General features: G+C 46.4%; 1 protein-coding gene across 1 annotated transcript in view; it reads left to right on the top strand.

Moving 5' to 3' along the window:
• The window catches only part of MROH1 (maestro heat like repeat family member 1), a 1237492-nt gene that overhangs the window by 539146 nt on the left and 675727 nt on the right, over positions 1–22619 (top strand). The window contains exon 16 of the mRNA XM_069221041.1: positions 13597–13637. Coding sequence (XP_069077142.1) covers positions 13597–13637 — 41 coding nt within the window. The remainder of the gene's footprint in view (positions 1–13596; positions 13638–22619) is intronic.

The following is a 22619-nucleotide window of genomic DNA, read 5'->3' as shown; positions in this document are numbered from 1 at the left end:
TGGTGGAGAATGGGTGGGTCCTGCGATACTGCTACACATGCATACACTGGTGTGTGCGCGTTGATGTTGACGTTGAGGCCAATTTATCCTTTGGCACGGAAAGACCGCCGACGCCCTGTGGCAACCTTGACCTGTCCTCTGTTCACCGGAAGCTGGATGAAGTAAAGAGCCTGGTGTTGACATTGATGAACAAATTAATGGGGGGAACCTGGGCAGATGTGTGGTTGTAGGTGTTTTAGGCCAAGTATGGACGGGCCCTTGCCTGTTATAGGGGGTACGTCTACTGTCACCGCTGTGCCTGAACCCAGGCCTCAATTAGGCAATCAATATTCATGGCCTGTTACCACTCTCCCCCTATATATTCATCTGTTCCCTATATTGAAGGACTACAGACTCTTCCTGAGGCCATTAGGCGTAAGTGTAGTATTGATACTAAGGACAGGAACCATATTGGGTCTGATTGGCCCGTTAAAGTTAAATCTGTTGACCACACAAAGGGTCTCGGGGGCGGCTGGCTCCCAGGTGCCGGCTGGAGCAGTCATTTCTCCAACTCATTTTAAGTCACCTGACAGTGCTTTACATCAGGTTAGAACGAGATGGACAGTATTTAAGAAACAGGCCCGTGCCTCTGGGAACAAAGGAGGTACCTAATACATGGTTGAGGTACCCAAGCTGCCATTAGGGTCCATGGAAACTCAGGATTCCTTGATAACCAAAGTCATCTATTGGTTGAGAGTCCAGCAAAATTGTCTTTCTGTTATTCGAGCAGACATTTTAGAGGTGGGAAGACGTAGCCAGTTTCCAACTTCTATTTTATCGCTATTTGTTTTGCAGATAGGCTGCTAGTGGTTAACCTCATTTATTTTGAACTGCGTACTTGCTATCTTAGGAATCCTAGGGGGCTGGCATTAGACTTAAACTCTCCCCACCTACTATTAGTCCAACCACAATATGTGGTGGTTTAGCAGGTGGGAAGTCTGATTTTAGCCACACGCATGCTTCGACCTCGGTAGTAAATAATTCCCACATACTATCAGACATTGATTGACTATTCACGGACTCCTATTCAATAACTTCTGTCCCGGGTTTGTGGGTAGGCTTGGGTTGTCTGCTGAGCTTGTCAACTGTGGGGAAGTCCAGCGTCCCAGGCCTAGAGTTTTGGCAACTAGTGCTGAACTTTCTATTATATCCTGGAATCTGGCTGGGCTGGGCAGGAAACAGCTGGATCATGAGTGGGCTAACTACATAAACAAGCAGGACATGTTTATTCCAGGAGACCTGCGCTGTGGACCCTGTCCTCCTGGATGGGTTCTTACCCTATCATGTGGCAGCAAAATCTGCAGTTAGAGGTACTGGTCGCGCCAAGGGTGGGGGGTGGTTCTACTGATATTGTTAAATAAGAAATTGCAGTGCGACCATTCTGCACTAAAAATAGACTCCCCCCGATATATTAGGTGTCCAGCTCACATTCAACCAAGGCTTCAAGGTAATTATAATCAACATATATGCTAGGTCAGTGCCGCGGGGATTGGAGTCTCAGACCCTGGCTCAGCTGTTTGAATATTTAGATACATTGCATCCTACCACCCAACTTAGTGGTTTCAGGGGATATGAACTGCACATTTTAACCCTCATGTTTAAGCAACGATCTAACGGTCAAAGAGGACGAACACTGGGGCATCCCACAATTGATGAATGAGCGATTATGTACCCGCTCCCGTGCTGCCCTACAGTTGACATCACTGTGCCTTAAGTATGGGCTTAGGGCTTGTAACAGTTGCACGCGCTCCGATCTAAGTATCCCCCCACCTTTAAATGAGCCCAGACTTCTAGTGTTATTGACTATTTTTTATTGGATGTGTGGTTGTGGCCAATGTTGGAAGACATGAAGGTGGATTTTCGCCACAACAGTGACCAGAATTCCCTGCTTCTTACCTTACATAGTGGTGAATTCAGGAGGTCTCGGAACATTCATTACACTGCTGTCCCAGAGCCTCTCTTGGATAATAGTCATATTCGTGTCAGCTGGCCAAAAGTGATGTATAATCCATATATGATTAAGATGTAATGGCTAACTATGAGGAGCATGAGGTCACTAATATTCCAATCCTCATCAACCATGAGATAATGACACATGACCTACAGAACATCTTTTATAAGATAATTACCACTAAGCAACTCGCTGTTACATATAAAATTAGGGAGTGGTTTAACAAGGATTGCTCTAAGGCTAAACTTGCATTTAAGTTAGCTATTGTGTCCCGTTCACAGGGGATGATTAGAACAGCTAGATTAGCCTATAATAGGGCCATAGCTCAGACAAAAGTTTGGATGATTCAATTTGGCAGAATCTGATTGATGCAACTAGATATAATAACATGACCTTTTGGAAGTTATCTGATAGACACAGAGAGGGTAAGAGCGCAATTCACACTCCTATTCAGCCAGAGAGCTGGGTAGATCATTTTTCTAAACTTTATGCTCTGCCCTGTAACTTTTCAACTCACGATTCTTTCCCCAGCAGTTGGCTTAAAACGTGTTTATCTCCTGACAGCATAGGAATGGATGTTTGTAATCATGACGACCACATTGTTTTTACCTTGGAGGAAACAATTTCTGCAATTAATTCCCTTAAACCTTCCAAAGCCCCAGGTCCAGATAAGATACCGGGGGATTTATATAAGTCTGAGCCAGTGATCTGGTCCAGGTATATAAATAGGATATCAAATGCAATAGCAGCTGGGGGGCCAATACCCAGTACTTGGAAAGGGGCGGAAATAATTCCCATTTACAAAAGGGAGTTGTGAGCTCTCATGTTAACTATAGACCAATCAGCCTTATTGATAGTCTCCCAAATATTTTTGCTAAACAGCTTTTAGATAGGCTTCTGGATTGGGCCGATGCCCATTATGTGATGTCCCCAGTTCGGGCAGGTTTCTGCCCCAAAACTAGTACGGTGGATCAGGTTTTCAGGCTGGCGCTCCTATACTGGAATTAAGTAACTCTTGCTAAACAAAATGTTTATGTTGCTTTCGTGGACCTTCGGTCTGCTTTTGATATGGTTCCCAGAGAAAAACGATGGGGTGTTCTATATAAAATAGGTACTTCAGTGAATATAATCCATCTTTAACAGCGGTTCCACGAGGACACATATGCCCATGTGAGATGGGGTAATCAGGGAGAACTAACAGATCACATTGCCATCCAGCGGGTGTAGGAGGCTGGCCTGGCTTATAGTAGGTACCTTGAGGTACTTACACCTTGTGCCAGGTCCAGTTATCCCTTATTAGTAGATTAGGAGTGTTCTAGCAGCTTAGGCTGATAGAGGTAGCTATAGCAGAGCAGTTTAGGCTGAACTAGGAGACATGCAAAGCTCCTACTATACCACTTATATCATCTAGCACTATATCATAAGAAAACACAATACTCAGAGTTACTAAAAATAAAAGTACTTTATTTTAGTGACAATATGCCAAAAGTATTTTAGAGGATATAATCCCTCAGGAGGTAAGTAATATACACAAATTATATGCACACAAACCGAAATCAGGTAAGTAACAGTTAGAAAAGTAGTGCAAACAATGTAGAATCACAATAGAATGGAATAGGGAGAAATAGGCCTAGGGGCAACACAAACCATATACTCCAAAAGTGGAATGCGAACCACAAATGGACCCCAGGCCTAGTGTGGTGTGTAGAGGGTCGCTGGGAGTGTAAGAAAACACTAAGGGTGTCCAAGATACCTTACCCTAAGACCCTGAAAAGTAGGAGTAAAGTTACCCTACTACCCCAGAAAGACAGTAAAGTCGAGATAGGGGATTCTGCAAGGACAACAACTGACTGCAAAGCACTGAAGACTGATTCCTGGACCTGAGGACCTGTAAAGGAAGTGGACCAAGTCCAAGAGTCACCCAAGTGTCCAGGGGGGGGCAGGAGCCCACTAAACCCCGGATGAAGGTGCAAAAGGGCTGCCTCCGGGTGGAAGAAGCCGAAGATTCTGCAACAATGGAAGGTGCCAGGAACTTCTCCTTTGGTCAGAAGATGTCACACGGTGTGCTGGAGGATGCAGAGTTTTTTTCCACGCAGAAAGACCACAAACAAGCCTTGCTACCTGCAAGAGTCGCGGTTGAGGATTTTGGGTGCTGCTAAGGCCCAGGAAGGACCAGTAGGTCGCCCCTTGGAGGAAGAGACAGAGGGGACGCTCAGCAACTTAGAGAGCCCTCGCAGAAGCAGGCAGCACCCGCGAAAGTACCTGAACAGGCACTTAGAAGCTTTGAGGACAGCAGTCGACTCATAGTGCCAAAAGAGGGTCCCTCGACGTCAGAGTCCAACTCAGCGAGTTGGGCAATGCAGGACGGAGTGCTGGGGACCTGGGCTAGGCTGTGCACAAAGGAAGTCTTGCAAAAGTGCACAGAAGCCCGAGCAGCTGCAGTTCACGCAGTACACAGGATTACTGTCTGGCGTGGGGAGGCAAGGACTTACCTCCACAAAACTTGACTGTGGGAGACACTTGGACCCAGCTCCTGTGTTCCAGGGACCATGCTCATCAAGATGAGAGGGGTCCCAGAGGACCAGTGATGCAGAGGTTTGGTGCCTGCTTTGGCAGGGGGAAGATTCCGTCTACCCACGGGAGATTTCTTCTTGGCTTCCAGTGCAGGGTGAAGGAAGACATTCCTCAGAGCATGCACCACCAGGAAACAGTCGAGAAAACCGGCAGGATGAGGCGCTACAATGTTGCTGGTAGTCTTCTTGCTACTTTGTTGCGGTTATGCAGGTGTCCTGGAGCAGTCAGCGGTCGATCCTTGGCAGAAGTTGAAGAGGGAAGTGCAGAGGAACTCTGGTGAGCTCTTGCATTTGTTATCTTGTGAGATGCCCACAGGAGAGACCCTAAATAGCCCACAGAGGAGGATTGGCTACTGAGAAAGGTAAGCACCTAACAGGAGGGATCTCTGATGTCACCTGCTGGCACTGGCCACTCAGAGCTGTCCATAGTGCCCTCACACCTCTGCATCCAAGATGGCAGATGTCTGGGACACACTGCAGAAGCTCTGGGCACCTCCCCTGGGAGGTGCTGGTCAGGGGAGTGGTCACTCCCCTTTCCTTTGTCCAGTTTCGCGCCAGAGCAGGGCTGGGGGATCCCTAAACCGGTGTAGACTGGCTTATGCAGAGAGGGCACCATCTGTGCCCTTCAAAGCATTTCAAGAGGCCAGGAGAGGCTACTTCTCCCAGGCCCTTCACACCTATTTCCAAAGGGAGAGGGTATAACACCCTCTCTCAGAGGAAATCCTTTGTTCTGCCTTCCTGGGACTAGGCTGCCCAGGCCCCATGGGGGCATAAACTTGTCTGAGGGGTTGGCAGCAGCAGTAGCTGCAGAGGAGTCCCCGGAAAGTTAGGTTGGCAGTACCCGGGCTCTGTGCTGAAGACCCGGGGATGCATGGAATTGTCCCCCCAATACCAGAATGGTATTGGGGTGACAATTCCATGATGCTAGACGTGTTAACATTGTGACGCCACATATAGGTATTGACCTATATGTAGTGCACGCATGTAATGGTGTCCCCACACTCACAAAGTCCGGGGAATTTTCCCTGAACAATGTGGGGGCACCTTGGCTAGGGCCAGGGTGCCCACACACTAAGTAACTTTACACCTAACCTTCACCAAGTGAGGGTTAGACATATAGGTGACTTATAAGTTACTTATGTGCAATGTAAAATGGCTGTGAAATAACATGAACATTATTTCACTCAGGCTGCAGTGGCAGTCCTGTGTAAGAATTGTCTGAGCTCCCTATGGGTGGCAAAAGAAATGCTGCAGCCCATAGGGATCTCCTGGAACCCCAATACCCTGGGTACCTAGGTACCATATACAAGGGAATTATAAGGGTTTTCCAGTGTGCCAATGAGAATTGGTAAAATTAGTCACTAGCCTGCAGTGACAATTTTAAAAGCAGAGAGAGCTTAAACACTGAGGTTCTGGTTAGCAGAGCCTCAGTGATACAGTTAGTCACCACACAGGGAACACATACAGGACATACTTTATGAGCACTGGGGTCCTGAGTAGCAGGATCCCAGTGACACATAGGCAAAAACAAACATACATACAGTAAAAATGGGGATAACATGCCAGGCAAGATGATACTTTCCTACAGCGGGGGGTTCGTCAAGCTTGTGTCTTGGCACCAACACTATTTACTTTATATATAAATTAGGTGGTACAAGTTGTATATCTCTGCCAAAACGATGCCCCCTCCTTAAATGCACAAAAAATTCCTATACTACTATTTGCAGATGACTTCCTCCTCATCTCGAAGACTCCAATGGGTCTCTAGACTCTTGTGGATAGGCTTATAACTTTCTGTACAGATCATGGGTTGGAATCGAATGTTAGCAAAACCAAACTAATGGTGTTTAGCCCAGGACCAGCCAGGAGATGCACTATCACTTTAGCTGGGGCTCCCTTGGAAAAAGTAAGCTCAATAGACTATCTGGGTGTGAGGATTTCTAATAAATTGTACTGGGAAGATCAGATCAGTAAAAGTGTGTCTATTCTCCAGCACAGATCAGGCGCCATTTTGCGCTTTTATAAGAGTACTGCCACGAAAGCCGTTTCCCCAGCTATAAAGGTTTATTTGGCTAAAGCACAAAATGCTGCTACTTATGGCGCTGAGTTGTGGGAATTTGTAAAACTACTAAACTGTCTGTGGTTGAAAATAGTTTTGCCAGAGCATTACTTGCTTGCCCAGGCAGTACTCCCTTGATTCCCATTTTTCTGGACCTTGGTTTTAATTGTATCTCCGACACAATATCTCTAAGACCGTTACTCTTTTGGGTAAGGATCTGGACGACTCCACAGCTCATTATTTATAGTGCTCTCTTCTCAATCTTTTAAAAAGACCTAATGCAGCCTCCATCCCATGGCTTAGGCATGTGTCTAACTGGTTTCATACCCTGGGACTTGGGAATTACTGGGAGAATCCACAGGATCTAGGGAAGGCCTATAAACTATCTATGAAAACAGTCTATTGGTCCTGTGTTAGGAACAACTATTTCCTTGGTACATGGATGACTGACCAACCTATTTCTTGATTTTACGTGGTACCCCCAGTATGAACCTTACTTAGATCTTATTCCCGACTCCCTAGGAAAGAGCCTGTATGCTCGTTTTTGTTACGGATGTTTACCATTATTGTCTTTCACTGGCAGTTGGAGGATACCGCCAGTGTCTAACCTATGCTCAGGCTGCAATGTTGCCCTGGAATCAGTTGAACATTTTATGTTGTTTTGCCCAGCGTATGCATCTCCTCGACGCAAGTGGATTCGTCCAGTTTGTCAGAACTTGGGCATTAGAAAATTTGTTATTGCCCTTAGGATTTTAAAGAGCGATACATCTTTTGCTCTGATTCGTGCAGTTAGCAAGTTCCTTGTGGCTACATGGTATCTATGAACTTGCCTTTTAAAAATACTGTAATTTGTAAATATGCATGTTATAGGGCAAGAACTGAGAGATTCGTTTACTTGCTAGTATTTAATGGCGTTTTTATAGCATTTTATTATTTATTTTTTAATCCAATTTTAACTATATGGAGTATTGTGGTTATTTGCTTTGCTTTCTTTTTAAAGCTTGTGATTGATATATATGAATGACTTCCATTCCAACATGCAAACTCTTAATTCTTTTTTATTAATCACTACATCGGATTTGTCCCCATTAAAATATGCTGAGTTCCCGCACCTATGAATGCCATTTGTGAAAACCCCATTTTCACTGTTCAACAAATGTGTTATTACCAGTCAAATCATAAGTGGCTGCAGTCTCCAGTGTTGACTTAATATTCAGAAAAAAAATCAGCTCTCTGAGACATCCAATACCCTGATAAGTGTTTCCTGTGACAGGCGTACCCATTTGTGAGTATCTGGTGTCTTAGTTTTGATTTATGGCCCTAGCTTCACACTAATCTCGTATATGTGGCGAGGCCTGTGCTTTCCCCTTGACATGAGTGAGTTTCTGGATCTGTCCTGTGACCTGGATCGATGCACCAAGCATGCCCTCATTTGTCTGACAGTAGATTCTGGCTCGGATTAACATCTAGAGGAGTTGTGAGAAATTGGGTTGTGGTTGAATGGAGGGTGACCCCCACTTCAAGCAGCAGCCAAAATCCTTGTCAGGGCGAACCACAAAATTCAATGTAAATGTACCTGTGCTTAACCTTTGGTATCTTGGCATAAAAAGCATTCAGGCTTAATTTAAAGGCAATGTGTTATTTGTGCAGTACGCAAACAATAATAAAGTAAAAACACTGTACACAAACAATCCCACACCAATTTAGAAAAATTGCTTACATTTTAATAAATTGACAACTAAACAAAAATCCAATCAGTAGAACTAGAATTGTGATTTTTTTTTTTATTATATTTTTTTATTATTGTTAAAAACTAGCACCTAAAAGATCGAAGAGCCAACTGCTGACATCTAGTCGTGCAGGACGGGTCAAAGTCTAGGAATATGGCTAACTGGGATGGAGCACTGGTTGAATACAGTAAATGGATTGGGCCCTGTCGATGCTTACCTTCAGACTTAAAGGACATTTTTAAGAAAACCTTCTAGGAAGGTAAAGTTTTGTGGGCAAGGCTGCAGGCAGTGTTTGAGGATGGAGTGCCGTCATCGGGGATCCGCTGGACGAAGTGTCAGTGAATATTTTACTTTCAGATATGGTCTCTTTTTTGGAAGTTGAAAATCTTCAGTGGGACAAGGCTGGAGGCTATATCTGATGATAGCTCCTGGAGACTGAAACCCCTTCCTCAAGGGACCACTGGACAGGGCTTGCTGATGTGCAGAAGAACATAGTGGGAGCTACTGCAAAGTCACCTTGGATGGATCCTCAAGCAGGTTGGTCCTGGACTTCCCTGAGTTCTCAAAGCAGTTTTTGGCCAAAACTTTCTGAGTCCGAAGTTTTGGATTTTGGTTGTGTGGACACTTTTAGCACCACCACCAAGGGTCCAGGACTGGAGGGGCTCCTTTTGAAGGGGGTTGCAGGGGGAAGGGAGGGCAGGTTAGGACTCAGTCAGACTGGGTCCAGGTGCTGGTTTAACTTGGTGGGAGACTAAATCCCTGTGGGTTTGGACAGAAGGCCAGCAAATTAGCCCCTGGAGTTGCTGTGGTAGTCCTGGGTTCAGATGTTGAAGCAGGGCACAAGCAGTGTTGCAGGTCCATGAGAGTTCAAGGCAGGCACCAGGAAGCAAACCAGTCTTTCCAGGTCCGGCACAGCAGTTTTGTGGAGTACACAGAAGGCAGCAGTCCTCAGAGTCCTACTGTAGGTTTGAGGGTCCTTTTATTATACCTGTTTTTTTTCTTTGACGTAGACGTTTGTTGAAGTTGTCCTTTGAAGTGCTTTGAATTTCCCGACTCCCCTGGTACTAAGCTGGCTTCAGGGACAATGCAGTGGTAGCAAGTACTTTGTGTGTGGCAGGGCACAGCCTATTCAGTTGCAAGTGTGGCTATGCAAGCTCTGCCCAACTGCCCCCCTCCCCCCAATCATGCCAGTTAATGGCTCATTCAGGCACACCTAATCTCTCTACTGTTGGACTGTCTGGGTTGAATAAAGACCAACTGTCAACTACACCTAGTCATGTGACCTAGGACAGGCTCCAGGCCCCAAATAGAAAAGGGCAGGAAAAGGCAACGTTTCTAAAAGTGGCATTTTCAAAAAATTACAATTTAAAATCTGACTTTACAATAAAAAATTATTTTTTAATTATGATCTCATAGATCCCAAATATGGAATGCTTACCTGTTCCCAATCAAAAGTTAGCACTTACTAAATGTAATAAGGCAACCCAATGTTATCCTATGGGACAGGTATGCCTCACAATAGCTCAAAATGAATTTGAGTTTTTCATCTCCAGCACATGTAAAACGTAAAAGTACATGCCCAAACGTTTAATTACAATGCACCCTGCCTTGTGGGCAACCAAGAGCCTACCTTAGGGGTCACGTATATGCAATAAAAGGGACATTTAAGGCTCTGCAACAGGGTTATATTGCCAAGTCGAATTTGCAGTTTAGGCAGGCCTGGGAGATGTTTTAAGATGCTACTTAAGTTGGTGGCACAATAAATGCTGCAGGTCTACTAGTAGCATTACATTTACAGGCCCTGGGCATATGCTGTACCACTCTACAGGGGACTTATAAGTAAATTTAGTTATGCTAATTAGGTGAAAACCAATTTTACAATGTTAAGGGAAATGAGCACAAGCACCTTAGCACTGGTTACTAGTAATTAAATGCACAGAGCCCTGAGGCCTGCAAAACCAAAATTTCTACAAAAAAGGGAGGGAAAAAGGCAAAACGTTTAAGGGAAGACCACCCTAAAGCTTACATTTCGAACAGGGGTGGCGGCAGTGAGTTGTGGTTTTAAAACCATACTTGTGACCAGAACGTTTTAATCTGTCACTGGAGTGGTGGCCTACTGGCACACTCATGTAAAGTTTTGCTTGTGTGTGCTATCCCAGATGCTAGTATAAGCATCCTGAGGATGTGTTATATAGCTTGTCAGGTGCATGCTTTTTGTGCCAAAGTGAGCCATTTTGGTAGCACCCAACCAGTTTCTGTGCACAAGATGGAGTTAAGTCAATTTTCTCACAATAGAAGAGTATTACTGACTGTCCTGCTCTGCTTAGACTGCAAGGAAACGAAGTAAAAGGATTGCAAAGAATGCAGCACTCTGAGTAATTAATTTATTAAAGCACTTCCCAAGCTACATAAATGAAAAGAATAACGTGAGCTTTTATTTCAAATGCAGCAACACACATGCAATTATCAACATAATCACAGCAGCAGGATAATACTAATCAAAGAAACTAAGAAAATGCAATACTTAAACAATGAATGTGTGTGTATGTATGTGTGCGTGTGTATATATATATATAGTGACTACCGTATTCATGCATGCACACTGCAAAGCTAAAAACAATAATTAAAAATGCATCACCATTGGACTTGATTCCGACATCCCTTGCCTGCCAGCTTCAGGTTGTGGAACCCTGGACAACCGAAAGAAGAGGGAGACCACCCACAATGGGATTTATTTTCAGGGCAGTGCTTCCACTCCCAGATAAGTTCCTTCTTCTCCCAGTGGTCAAGCTTCATAAACTTAAGAGGAAGGTTTTAGAAACCCCCTCTCGTCGAGAAAGTTGTTGAAGCACTGTCCGTCCCTGATCAGTGTTGAAGGAACACGCTAGTGACTGGCCAGATCCCTAAGTGTACTTCCAGGACCAAGCTGTACCTTGCTCTACCATTAACATTCTCAGCCTGGTACATCCTTATCTCTACTTCTCCCCTATGTTATATTCCCGTCCTTGGTGAGAAAGAGCAAAAACACGTTAAGCTGTGCATGGGAAAAATACATGCAGCACAAATGTGACGGTGCTTGAAGCTAAGCTAAACACAAAATGGAGTCAGTGGTGAAGATGGAGCCAGTGGGTAAATACAGGTAGAGTGAGAAGGCCATTTAGGCAAGGCCAGCCTTTTCTCTTTCCTGATCACTATTCATAGTGGCTGTGGATAGCCAGGCAGAAAGCCTGCACCTATTTCTGCCTCAGTTATGGATATTCTAGGCTGGTGACTACCCTGCTGTGAGGAGAATCACATTGCACAAAGGCAGGGCATGGTGAACAGCCTAGAGAGGACATATGAAAAGAGAACCGAGCCAAACTGGTTCTGAATGTGCAGGCAGAGAATCTGCATCCCCTGTCAGCTTCCACTGAACTTATTGTTCCAGTCCTAAATTATCTTTGAGGATGCTCCACTGAGTACTGCGAGGACTGTGGTGGGTGACAGCCAACTTCCCAGAGGTCGGATGGCATCACCTAAAATTTCATGGTGCCACTGGGATCAAGCTACACCCGACTGAAAATATAAGACCAGAATACAAGCAAATCTGTTGCTTGTATTCTGGTCCAAGGAGGGGATGACATTATAGTTTGGGCTTTACTGTTTCTAATATGGCAGTGTCAAGACTGATTTGCATTTGGTTTGGATCTGACTCATGTGACATAGTGGGGAAAAGAAAGATGGGTTGGAAAACTACCCTGAGTGATTGCCAATAGTTGGGCCTACTGAAAGCATTAATCCCGTCAACTTTTGTCAATTTGCTTTAATGCCCTAAGTGGCCAAGGGTATGCCTAGACATGGGTCCCATGCTTTATATGCCACTGGGACCAAGCTGCTCCAGACTAATTAGGGCAAAGCTGGTCTGGGTTGCTTATGTTCCGGTCCAGGGAAGTTTGAAATCATCTGAAGTCTTGCCGTGCTGGAAGAAGCTGATCCTCTGACTTGAAGCACCTTGAGGCTAACTTAATCCTGAGAGAACAAAGGAGCCTATCAACCCAACAGAAATGTGACATTTGAAGACACAGATGCTTGATCCAGCCCCCCTCTTCTGCCACTCCAAACAAGCTCACTCCCACCTGCCCCAACCCCTCCGCTGGCCAAACGAAGACCGAAGAAAGTGATTTTTGGGACCAGAGAAGTGAGGAGCGCTTTCTCTCTACCCGAATGTTCCTGGTGTGAACTCCATCAAGATGCATGCCCAAGCGAATTGTGCCTCTACACCAGAGAAGTGTACCTCAGTGGACTGTGCCACTAAGACAAGAGATGTGTGCTCGGGTGGACTGTACCTCTCCATTCCAAAGACACTGTCCGAGGTGGCATTATGTCGCTGCAAGGCTGATAAAGGACATTTGACATGCATGATCCACTTCCGGCTCTTCAAAGCCCAGAAACAGATTAAACATCATCTGAAGAGCTGAGACATTGTGGGCCCTACTTGCCCCATGGCCTCCCACAATAAATTAAGTGTTTCAGTGCTTTAATAGTAGGATTAGCTACTTCAGGTTGTTTAAAGCAGCTGATAAGCCTAACAACTTAGCAGCTGCATCTAAGGTGTTGCGTTCTTCTGAACATCAGTAAAGCAGAATAATTGCTTCTATTCCGACAAAATCCTGATTGACTTGTTGAGCACATACTCACAGAGAACAGTCTTTTTTGTACAGTTTCCTGTTGGGAAAAGTCCTTTCTTTCAACCCATGCCCTACACAATATGTGGTAACCGCAGCAGCAGTAGTCATACGTTACTAACACAGTTTGATTTGATTAGGACCTCGTGCTGGTAAAAAAAAAAAAAAAAAAAAAGCCTCTACCTTTGAAATTGTCCTCATGCAGGGGTTTCCTTTTCAGATTCCTAGGTGCACAATCTAACTTCTCCTTGCTGGGGAAAATCCGAAATTGAACGGATGCAGTGTGTGCACTGCATGCACGAGAGAAGTGTTCCGTGTTGAAAGGGAGAGTGATGTGTAAGCACACTCTGCTTATTTATTTTATATTGGTACATATATGTAGATAAGTGTTCTGGGGTCCTCACCACCAGTGGCAAAGATTTTTAACAAGGTTCAAATGTGTTATACCTTTATCTCACTGCTATTTCACATCATGATGCCTTTATTTTATTTATCTCTGTCATATTATTTGTGCCACACTATTTATGGATAAAGTGGATGTTCTCATTTTAACTGAATGTCTCTGAATTTGTGTTTACAGTGAACCTGCCTTCTCCCCATGCTCTGACCACAAGGCTATTGGTAAGTAATGGTGAAATCAGATGTTTGATATATCAGGTAAAGTGCATCTTTAATTTCTAAGAGACATGAGCATGAAGGATGTAACACTAGTTTCAATCACTGTAATACCTAGATCTTGTAACAGTTTTTGATACCTGTAAGGAGTGCACATTTGATAATGACTCTTATCCTGCATTGACTGTTCTTCACTTTTCTTCAGTGTGTTCTTTTCACCACATCCCTCTCAGTATGTGGAATTTACACATACTGTTACAGCCTGCCTCTGTCAGTTTATGTTGGGCCAGTCCCTGTCTTCTATTGGTGGAACCAGAAACATGCATGCATGCATCCTTGCAACCTGAGTGAATGAGTGACTGTGCTCTGCATGGTAAATTGATGTGTTCCCCTGCCCTGACTGCCTGATTGCATGTAGCTGGTTTTCTGGCTTTCTGATTTGGCCCTGGTGTCATCATGCATCCCTGGTGTGTGTGCAGAGGCCCAGGCCTGTCCCTGATGATGAGTCATGGGCTTCTCTTGCGCCCTGAAGGGATATACCCGGAATTAACTCCTTTACTAACAGTGACATCTGTCCCTGCCATGGGTTTAGCTTGCAGAAAAATAGTGTCAGAACTCTGTGTTTTGAGAATTAATAGGGTGATTAGACCATTTATCTTACTGTACTGGAGGCCTACTAGGCCATTTGTTTAAAGTTCGACTTCTGCACCCTTACCCACCCCTTAGCGTTATCATTCCGAGTGTTTGTTAAGTGTGTCTATATGTATGACTTATGTGCTACATGCATGGTGTATGGAAACCAGAGTGATTCATTTTTGGCTCTCCCTGGCCTCGAGTTGCAGAAGGTGGAGTTGAGGACTGTGCCCTCAAACAGTGGATGTGTATTGCTTGCATTCCTCTTCCTAGAGGAACCATGCTCTTCCATTATATTGCCAGCAACCTAATGTCTAGCACTACCTCACATTTGGACCCAGTTTCCCACACCCTGTACTAACTTGTCCAATGACAGGGCAGATGCAAGAATTAAGTGTATGGAGGACCCACACTTGTAACAAAACGTCTAACATTGGTTTTGATTCTAGTAACATTACTTCTTCATCATAGGATTGTCATTGAAAGTCATAAACACTGAATAATTCCCCGCTGCCAGCATGGACCCCAGAATACCTTCTTTAATATATACTTGTGCTTTAGAGAAATGGCATTGAAGAATGTTCATTGCTGAAATAATTTCCCACAAAGTTTCATTGTAGTCTGTCTGATGTATTTTTTTCTGAATGCTGTGGAAGAATTAAAAAAAAATGGGAACATAGCCTTTGAATGCTCAGCCCTTTGATGTAGGAAAAAACCTGTCTATGTACACAGCTTGAATAGAAAATGCAGCCTGAAAACCCACCACTAATAGAAAATTAAAAAGAACCCTGTACATTTAAGAACCTCAGAAGCACCCTACTTCTCAATGCACTGTAGTGGTAGTTTTCCTGCGTGTGTTAATTCTTTTTTCTGGCTTATCCAAGCAGGATCTCTGAACAGCTGTGGTGTTTTTCACACCTCTTAAGATTAATTCTCTTTGTATCCAGCTTTTGTGTAAGTTAAATAAATATTTAACTCAACAAATTGACATCCCTTTTGTTGAGTGAAGCTGTTTTTTCCTATTTCTGACTGGATGTTTTAGTCAGAATGCCTTCTCTATTCACGAAATGCCCGTCCTGTGGAAGATAGAAGGTCAGCACTGATGCTCATAAAGTCTGCATGGTATGTCTTTCGCCTTCGCACCACACAAAAGGATGTGACATTTGTCAGAAAATGTCAGAGGACGTTTAAGGGCAGAGCGCATTAAACCGTGTGGTTTAATGCAAGACATGAAGGAAGAAGAGGAGAAAAGAAAAAATAGAAAGATCCTCATCACGTATCAGAAAAGCACCAAAATTTAGGTATGGACTCCCACAGGGAGATCTAAAGACATTGCCATAGAAGTCATTCTCATCAATGCCGTTCACCTACGTCAAGAACTTCAACATTGAGGTTTGGCCCCGTCCTGTTCACCATCCAGGGAGGGGTGGATGTACCTGCATCAGAGCTTGGTGTCCAAGTCAGCAGTGAGACTGCCATCATAGCTGTTAACACTGAAAACTATTATGGCACCACCTTCCTGCCATCACACTCTCGCTCGCTGTCAGAAAGCCACCGATCGGCATCAGGATCTCACCATTCTGCATGTAAGTCTCATCACTCGGAGACTAAGACTGTCAGCATCAAAAATACATCTTTCACCATTGATGCCCCTCATCAGCCAGGCTAGCTTGAATACAGTGGTGCAGTGAGCACGGGCCTCATATATGGGCATACCCTTCCCACTTAGGGTGACAAAAGCAAAAAAGAACAGATGATGGACAGAATGATGAACAATGAAAACATTCACCCCATCACAAAGATCTGAGTTTAAACAATGGATTTAGGCCCCGATCTCTGTACTGGGGTTGAATGTTTGACACTGTAAAGCATTCACTTGTTTTTTTTTTAAATTGTTGTCCTAAGTAGGATGGGTATTCCCACATGTGGGTCCCGTGCTCCCCATGCCACTGGAGTCGAGCTAGCCTGGATGATGAGGGGTGATACCCCGAAACTGGTCCCAGGATGCTTGTTTCCAGTCCAGGGAAGGTTTGGGCTGGACGTTTCCCATGGGGAGCAGGGTCAAGACTGATTTGTATATGGCTGGGTCCAAACTGGAATGTCTGATTGGTTCTGCTTTCCATCCATCATCTGTTCTTTTTGCACTTTACAAAAGTCCTTGGAGGGCGCACCCCATATGAGGTGCTGTTTGGGACACAAATGTATGTTTCAGATCTTGATTTCTCTGGTGCGGAGTTGACAGACACACCTTTTGACATAAATGAACGTGCCACTGATTTGCAGGAATTGTGACAGTTCCAAGATTAAAACATGTCTCCCTGTGCCGCTTCCTTGTGACTAAGGGATGCACCAGTAACATCAACCAGCTGGATTCTGAAAGTTAGGGATATAGTGTGAGAAAAGATTGCTGTGAAAAAGGAGTTTGGTCCATCATATCATGCACTGGTTCCAGTCCTGGGAATACAAGGTACCAGAATTGTTATTGTACCACCTCTGCCTGGATCGAAAGAAAACTGCTTTATCTCCATGATAATGTCAAACTACACCATATGGCCGATCCTTCACAGCAGACCCAGTGGGCTCTTGGATAGTTCCCACATCCCTCTCACTACGGACCAGGAAGTTCCTCTACAAGTTTTGAGCAGCAATGCTGAAACATTCCTGAGATTGGAGAGGGTGGAAAATGATCTTTCATTAGTACCACTATCTTAATAAACAAACAGAAATAATGAAGACTTCTACACTAACGAAACTCAAACAGATGGAATTGTCTTATACGAACCACTAAGGGAGACTACTGTCAGTTCTCCAACTTCTAATACATAGCCAATTTTGCATTAACTCGTTCTACATATGTAGGAAAGTCCCTCTTTTTCACTTGTTTACCCCCACTTTATGTCTATTGTCAGTGTACTTAGAATGTTTTCACTGGGATCCTAGTAACCAGGACCCCTGTTACTGTACTCTCTCCTCTAAATTTAGTTTCATTGGTACCCTTTACACCCCACAATTGGCATACTGGTGTATCCCTGTAAGTCCTGAGTATATGGTACTTAGGTACTGAGGGCATTGGTGAACCAAGGACCCCCCCAAGGGCTGAAGCATGTATTATGCCATCCATGAGGGCCCATGCAAACTGTGTCTGCAGGCCTGTAATTTGCAGACTGCTTGAAAGGTGCATGCACTCTTTACTGCTGGTCACTACACCAGGTCACTGTAATTCACCCCTATGATAGGCCCTTCCAGCCCTCAGGGCAGGGTGCAGGTCCTTGTGTGTGTGTGGGCGCCCCTGCAAGAGCAGAGATGTCCCTAAGAGCTCCAGTTCCAATTCCCTAAGTTTCGTAAGTGCGGGGAAGCCATTTTAACTATGTAACGGCCATAGGTCACTACCCCTATGGTCCAGCTATAACATGTTGACTCCGAACCTAGGCATGTTTGTATCAAGCATGTCACAATCATACCCCAATACTGCTGCCAGTATTGGTGGCATGAGCCCGTGGACTCTGGGGGCTCCTTAGAGGACCCCTCAGTATTGCACCTACCAGTTTTCCAGGGTCTGCGAGCAGCATATGCTGCTGCAGTCTCTGACAGGATTCTGCCCTCCTTCTGCTTCACCAGCTCAAGCAGGGGAAGGCAGAACAAACGATTTCCTGTAGGAAAGGGTGTGCAACCTCCTCTCCCTTGGAAATAGGTGTTAAATGGCTGGGGAAGGGTAGCCTCCCTATGCCACCGGTTTGCTTTGAAGGGCACATTTGGTGACCGCCTTGCATAATCCGGTTTGCACCCGTTCAGGGACCCCTGGTCTCTGCTCTGGAACTTAACTGCACAAAGGAATGAGGAGTGACCTCTCCCCTGTCCATCACCACCCCAGGGGTGGTGCCCAGAGCGCCTCCAGGTGGCCACTTGATTCTGCCATCTTGAAATCAAGATGGAAAGAGGCCCCTGGGAGCATCTGACTGGTCAGGTTAGGCAGACCATGTCAGTGACCCCCTCTGATAGGTGGTCACCTTGCAAAGTGACCAAGCCCCCTTTTGGGGTTTTTAGGGACTCCCTTGCAGGTGGGTCCCCAGATTTGGCATGCAAGGCTCCACCAGGACTCCTCGGCAATGATCTCTTCTGCTCCTGGCCACTGGAACCGCTGCTGGACTCCGCGGGAACCGAATAAGACTGCAACACTGAGCCAACCTCTCCTTGCAACATTTCCACAGCTGTGCATCCTCTGGGGTCGGCGAGACTTCAACTGCACCAAGAAGAAATCTCCCTTGGAGTGAAGAAGTTACTTCCCTGTATCTGCAGGCACCTAAGGCAACGTTATCTGACTGCTGAGATCTGCTGTCAACTGGACCTGTGAAGATTTACCAACACAGGTGGTGTTTCTGAGGGGTTGTCTTGGTCCTCTCTGCCTTCTGTCCAACTTGTGAAACCGTGAGCCCTTGCCTCTTCCTCCAAGACAGAATCCCTGTGGAACCGTGACTGTTGCAGCAACCAAGGCTTGTTGGCTCCTGCTCCGAGGGATCGTCAGGCTCCACGTAGCCCCTAGCACTTTACCTCTGCAAGGACAGTCTCCTCTCTGCTGCTCCAGCGACATGGAACTCCTCTTCAGGTGTGCTGTCTGGGCCTCACTGCGACTATGTGCCAGTGGGTTGCTCGTGGGCGATCTTACTGCTTCTGCTGGCTCTCCTGTCTTCTTAGGGTCAGCCAAGCCTCCTCTCCAAGGGTCGAGTCCCTAGGACCTTGGTGCACCTCTTCAGCTCTGCAAATCTTCAATAGCTCCAGTTGCATTTGCTTGTTGGTGGTCCTCCTGACCACTGACCTGTCTGCATTTCGGCAACCGTCGAAGGACAGCTACTAGGTGACTTCAGGAAATCTCCTGCAGCTCCTGGACTCCTCAGCTGGACTTCATCCACCATCATCGGCCACGATTTTCACCCACAGAAGGGTGGGCATTTCCTCCTGCCCCACCTGGACACTCCTGCGTGAACTGGACTCTGTCTCCTTCTTTTACAGGTCCTCTTCATCCTGAATCCACCATTGGGTTTCACCTGCATGGTCTTGTTCTTCCATTATTCCAATTCCAAGTCCCCATGTGAAGACCAGGTAACTTACCTCTGCTCTCTTTGTTGCTGGGGGTCTTCTAGATACTTTCCTCTTTAAGTTTCATACTCTCCCAAACCTTGGCTAACTACTCCATATCCTCCGATGGGAGACCCATTCTCGCATTCCAGTATTTTATTATATGGATTGCCCCCCCCCCCCTATAGGGCCCTTGCTATTTCTAATGTGTTTACGCTAATTCCTAGTACTTACCTGTGTATATTTTGTGTGTACTTACCTCCAGAAAGGGGGGATTGCCTATAGTAATCTAGCTCAGTGTTCCTGTAATAAAGTGCCTTTATTTTTGCAACACTGTGTGCTTCTTTTCATGTGTGATAAGTTACTGTGTGACTACTGTGGTATTGCAAGTGCTTCACACCCCTCCTTGATAAGTCTTGGTTGCTCACCACAGCTACCACTAGAGTCCTGGCTTTCTAGACACTAAGATTAACTATCTGATAGAGACTTCTAGCTGCAGATTCCTTACCTTTGAATTTCTTGACGTCAGCTTCGAATCCGGAATCTTTTACTGAGCAATACCCTCCGTCCGCCGCTGGGTGGCGTTGTTCACTCCGCATGGCCTCGTTAGCCTTGTTGGAACACTGAGACATCATGGTCACCTATAAAAGCACCACCCCGGCATGCGTACGTCCGTTATTTTCCTTCTCTGCTGGTTAAGCGCAGGTCCGGGATCTGTCTACCCTCTCCCTTTTTTTGGCAGGCTTTTTTCAACCCTTTTGTCAAATACATTTTTCGTGCGAGATGTCCTCGAGAAAGACGGGGTTCAAGCCATGTGGTCCTTGCCATTGCATCATGTCAGTTACGGACCCCCACTAGGTATGTCTCTGGTGCCTCAACAGAAACCACAACTCGATGTCAGTAGGCACGACTCCTCGGAGGTCACGATCCTGCTCGAGGAGGAGGTCGCAGAACGGCTCCAGGAGCCCCAAGTCCTCTTCTAGTCATTCGAGGTTCTCCGGGCACTCAGGGATGAGGCACAAAAAGAAGTCATCTTAGCAGTCTTCTAATTCGTCACACCTGTCAGCCGACGAGGTGTCACGGGAACATCGATGTTCCGAGCGCGGTTCCACAGAGCCGATGCCAGGGCTGACTGCACGCAGGCTTTGGGACCCTGGGATCCGATACCAGATCCGGACCGACACTGGTTCCGCACAGTCTGCCTCCTATGGCTTCAGTCTCTACGTCGACGATCCCCAGCCCCCCCACCACGCCCCCCCCACCACCCAACCCCCCACAGCTGGCACCCACCGGTGGTGAGAGCCCCATCCTCATTCCACATGATCTGGAGCCGGAACATCGTAGTACGACGCCGATTACAACTTCGGCGCCGACACGGCCCAGATTAGAGACTAAGGCTTATTTTGAACAGCCAGGCACAGTTGAGGAATGGTAGGGGTCTGAGGACCCTTTAGAATATGGTTTGGAGCAGTACTGATATAAGGATTTAGGGAAGGCTAGAGGACTGGATACTTCTCCAGATACTGGCATGCTCTCAACTTCGTTGGTGGCTACGGAGGAGGGAGCTTCATATGGCATGATGGTGCGTAGAGCAGCTGAGATATTGGACCTAAAGTTGCCTATGGTGTCAGTCAGGACTAACATCCTGAAAGAGATGCTTCAGCCAGGGGGTCGCTACATCGGAGCTTCAATGAGGCCCTTACTGATGTCCTGCTGGGACGTGGTCCAAAACAAGCACAGGGGCTCCAGTAAATAGGACAATTGGCTGCCACCATCAAACAGCTCCTACTGACCCTAGTTTCCTCACCCAACACCCCACCCCAGAGAGCTTGATGGTCCAAGACTCCACTTCCCATGGTGCCTTCCCTTCCGCTACCCCAGATAGGGAATCCAAGAGGCTGGACCAACTTGGGAAGAAAATGTTTTCTTCCTCCAGCCTGACACTGAGGTCCATGAACACCTCATGCCTGTTGGGCCGTTTTTCCCATTCTTTATGGGATACAGTGGCACAGGTGCTGCCCCCAGGTCCCAGAGGGCATGCAGGACACTCTTACTGAAGCTGTCAAAGATGGGAGGGGTGCAGCCAAGTTTACGATTCGGTGTGGTTTGGATACGACTGACTCGCTAGGCAGGGTGAGTTCATTGATAGTGGCTTAGTCGCCAAGCCTGGCTTCGTACGACTGGCTTTTCAGGGGAAGTCCAGACAAACCTGATGGACATGCCCTTTGATGGCTCATGCCTTTTTGGAGAAAAGGCAGTCTCGGTGCTTGAGCGGTTCAAGGACTCTCAAGCTAAGGCCAGATCCTTGGGCCTCTCAGCACCAGCAATCTGCTGCTCACTCCTTTCACCCTCAGCGGCACATGGACAGCCTGTTGCAATGTGCAAACACAGAGCTGGGCGCCCAATGCTTTTCAATGTGGGGACCCCTACAAAAGATGCTGCAGGCTGGGTCCTGGAGGTTGGTTCATGTAAACCAAAGGCTGGATAGGCAGGAGAGGCACATGTTTCTGGACTGTCAGTCGGATTCCCCAAGGACAGGCAACCTGCTGGTTCAGAGTTCTACTTGAGCAACGGGAATCTTCGTCCGAGCCTGTCGTGGTCTGAGAGGTCCCCCGGATCCAGGCTGTAGGCATCATTGTGTTGGCCAGGAGGGGTCAACCCAGGGTGGACTCGAGGTCTGAATCACCTGGAGACCTTCTCTGGACCGATGGGCCACCTGGACTCCGGGCACCAGGTGAAGAGTGGGCAAGGCTTGCGGATCCAGGGCTGTTCTGGAGTCTTTTTGAAGATTTCTGCTGGTCAGGGCTTCTGTCCTCTGAAGTTCTTGGTCCTCTGCTGGGGAGTTAGTCCTCTGGGGGTTTGTAGAGGTTGCTGGTCCTGCAGGATGTGTTGCCTTCTTGGAGCAGGGGTCGTTGAAGCTGCAGACACTAAAAAAGGGTAGTCACCTGAACCCTGCAACACCCCTAAAACTAGTATTTAAGGGCTCCCCTGAACCTTCGCTCATCAGATTGCTGGAGACTTAAGAAGAAAAAAGCCAGAAGAAGGCTATTAGGTCGTCCCCAGCAATGAAAACTCCAGACAACTGATTTGGCCACAGCCCTACTGACCTGCCTGCTGCTTCAAAGACCCCTGCTCCAAAAATGGGACGCAGCCTGCAGGACCAGCAACCTCTAGAAACCCCCAGAGGACCGCCTCCGCAGCAGAGGACAAAGAACTCCCCAAGCCTAATGTAAGCACTGATTCATGTATCACTACATTGAAAATGCTGGCAGCAAGGTGTGT

This window comes from Pleurodeles waltl, chromosome 2_2, assembly GCF_031143425.1.
Source record: "Pleurodeles waltl isolate 20211129_DDA chromosome 2_2, aPleWal1.hap1.20221129, whole genome shotgun sequence".
In the NCBI taxonomy this organism is placed as follows: Eukaryota; Metazoa; Chordata; class Amphibia; order Caudata; family Salamandridae; genus Pleurodeles; species Pleurodeles waltl.
Note: the sequence above shows the minus strand (reverse complement) of the source record. Positions and strands in the feature narration are given on the sequence as shown.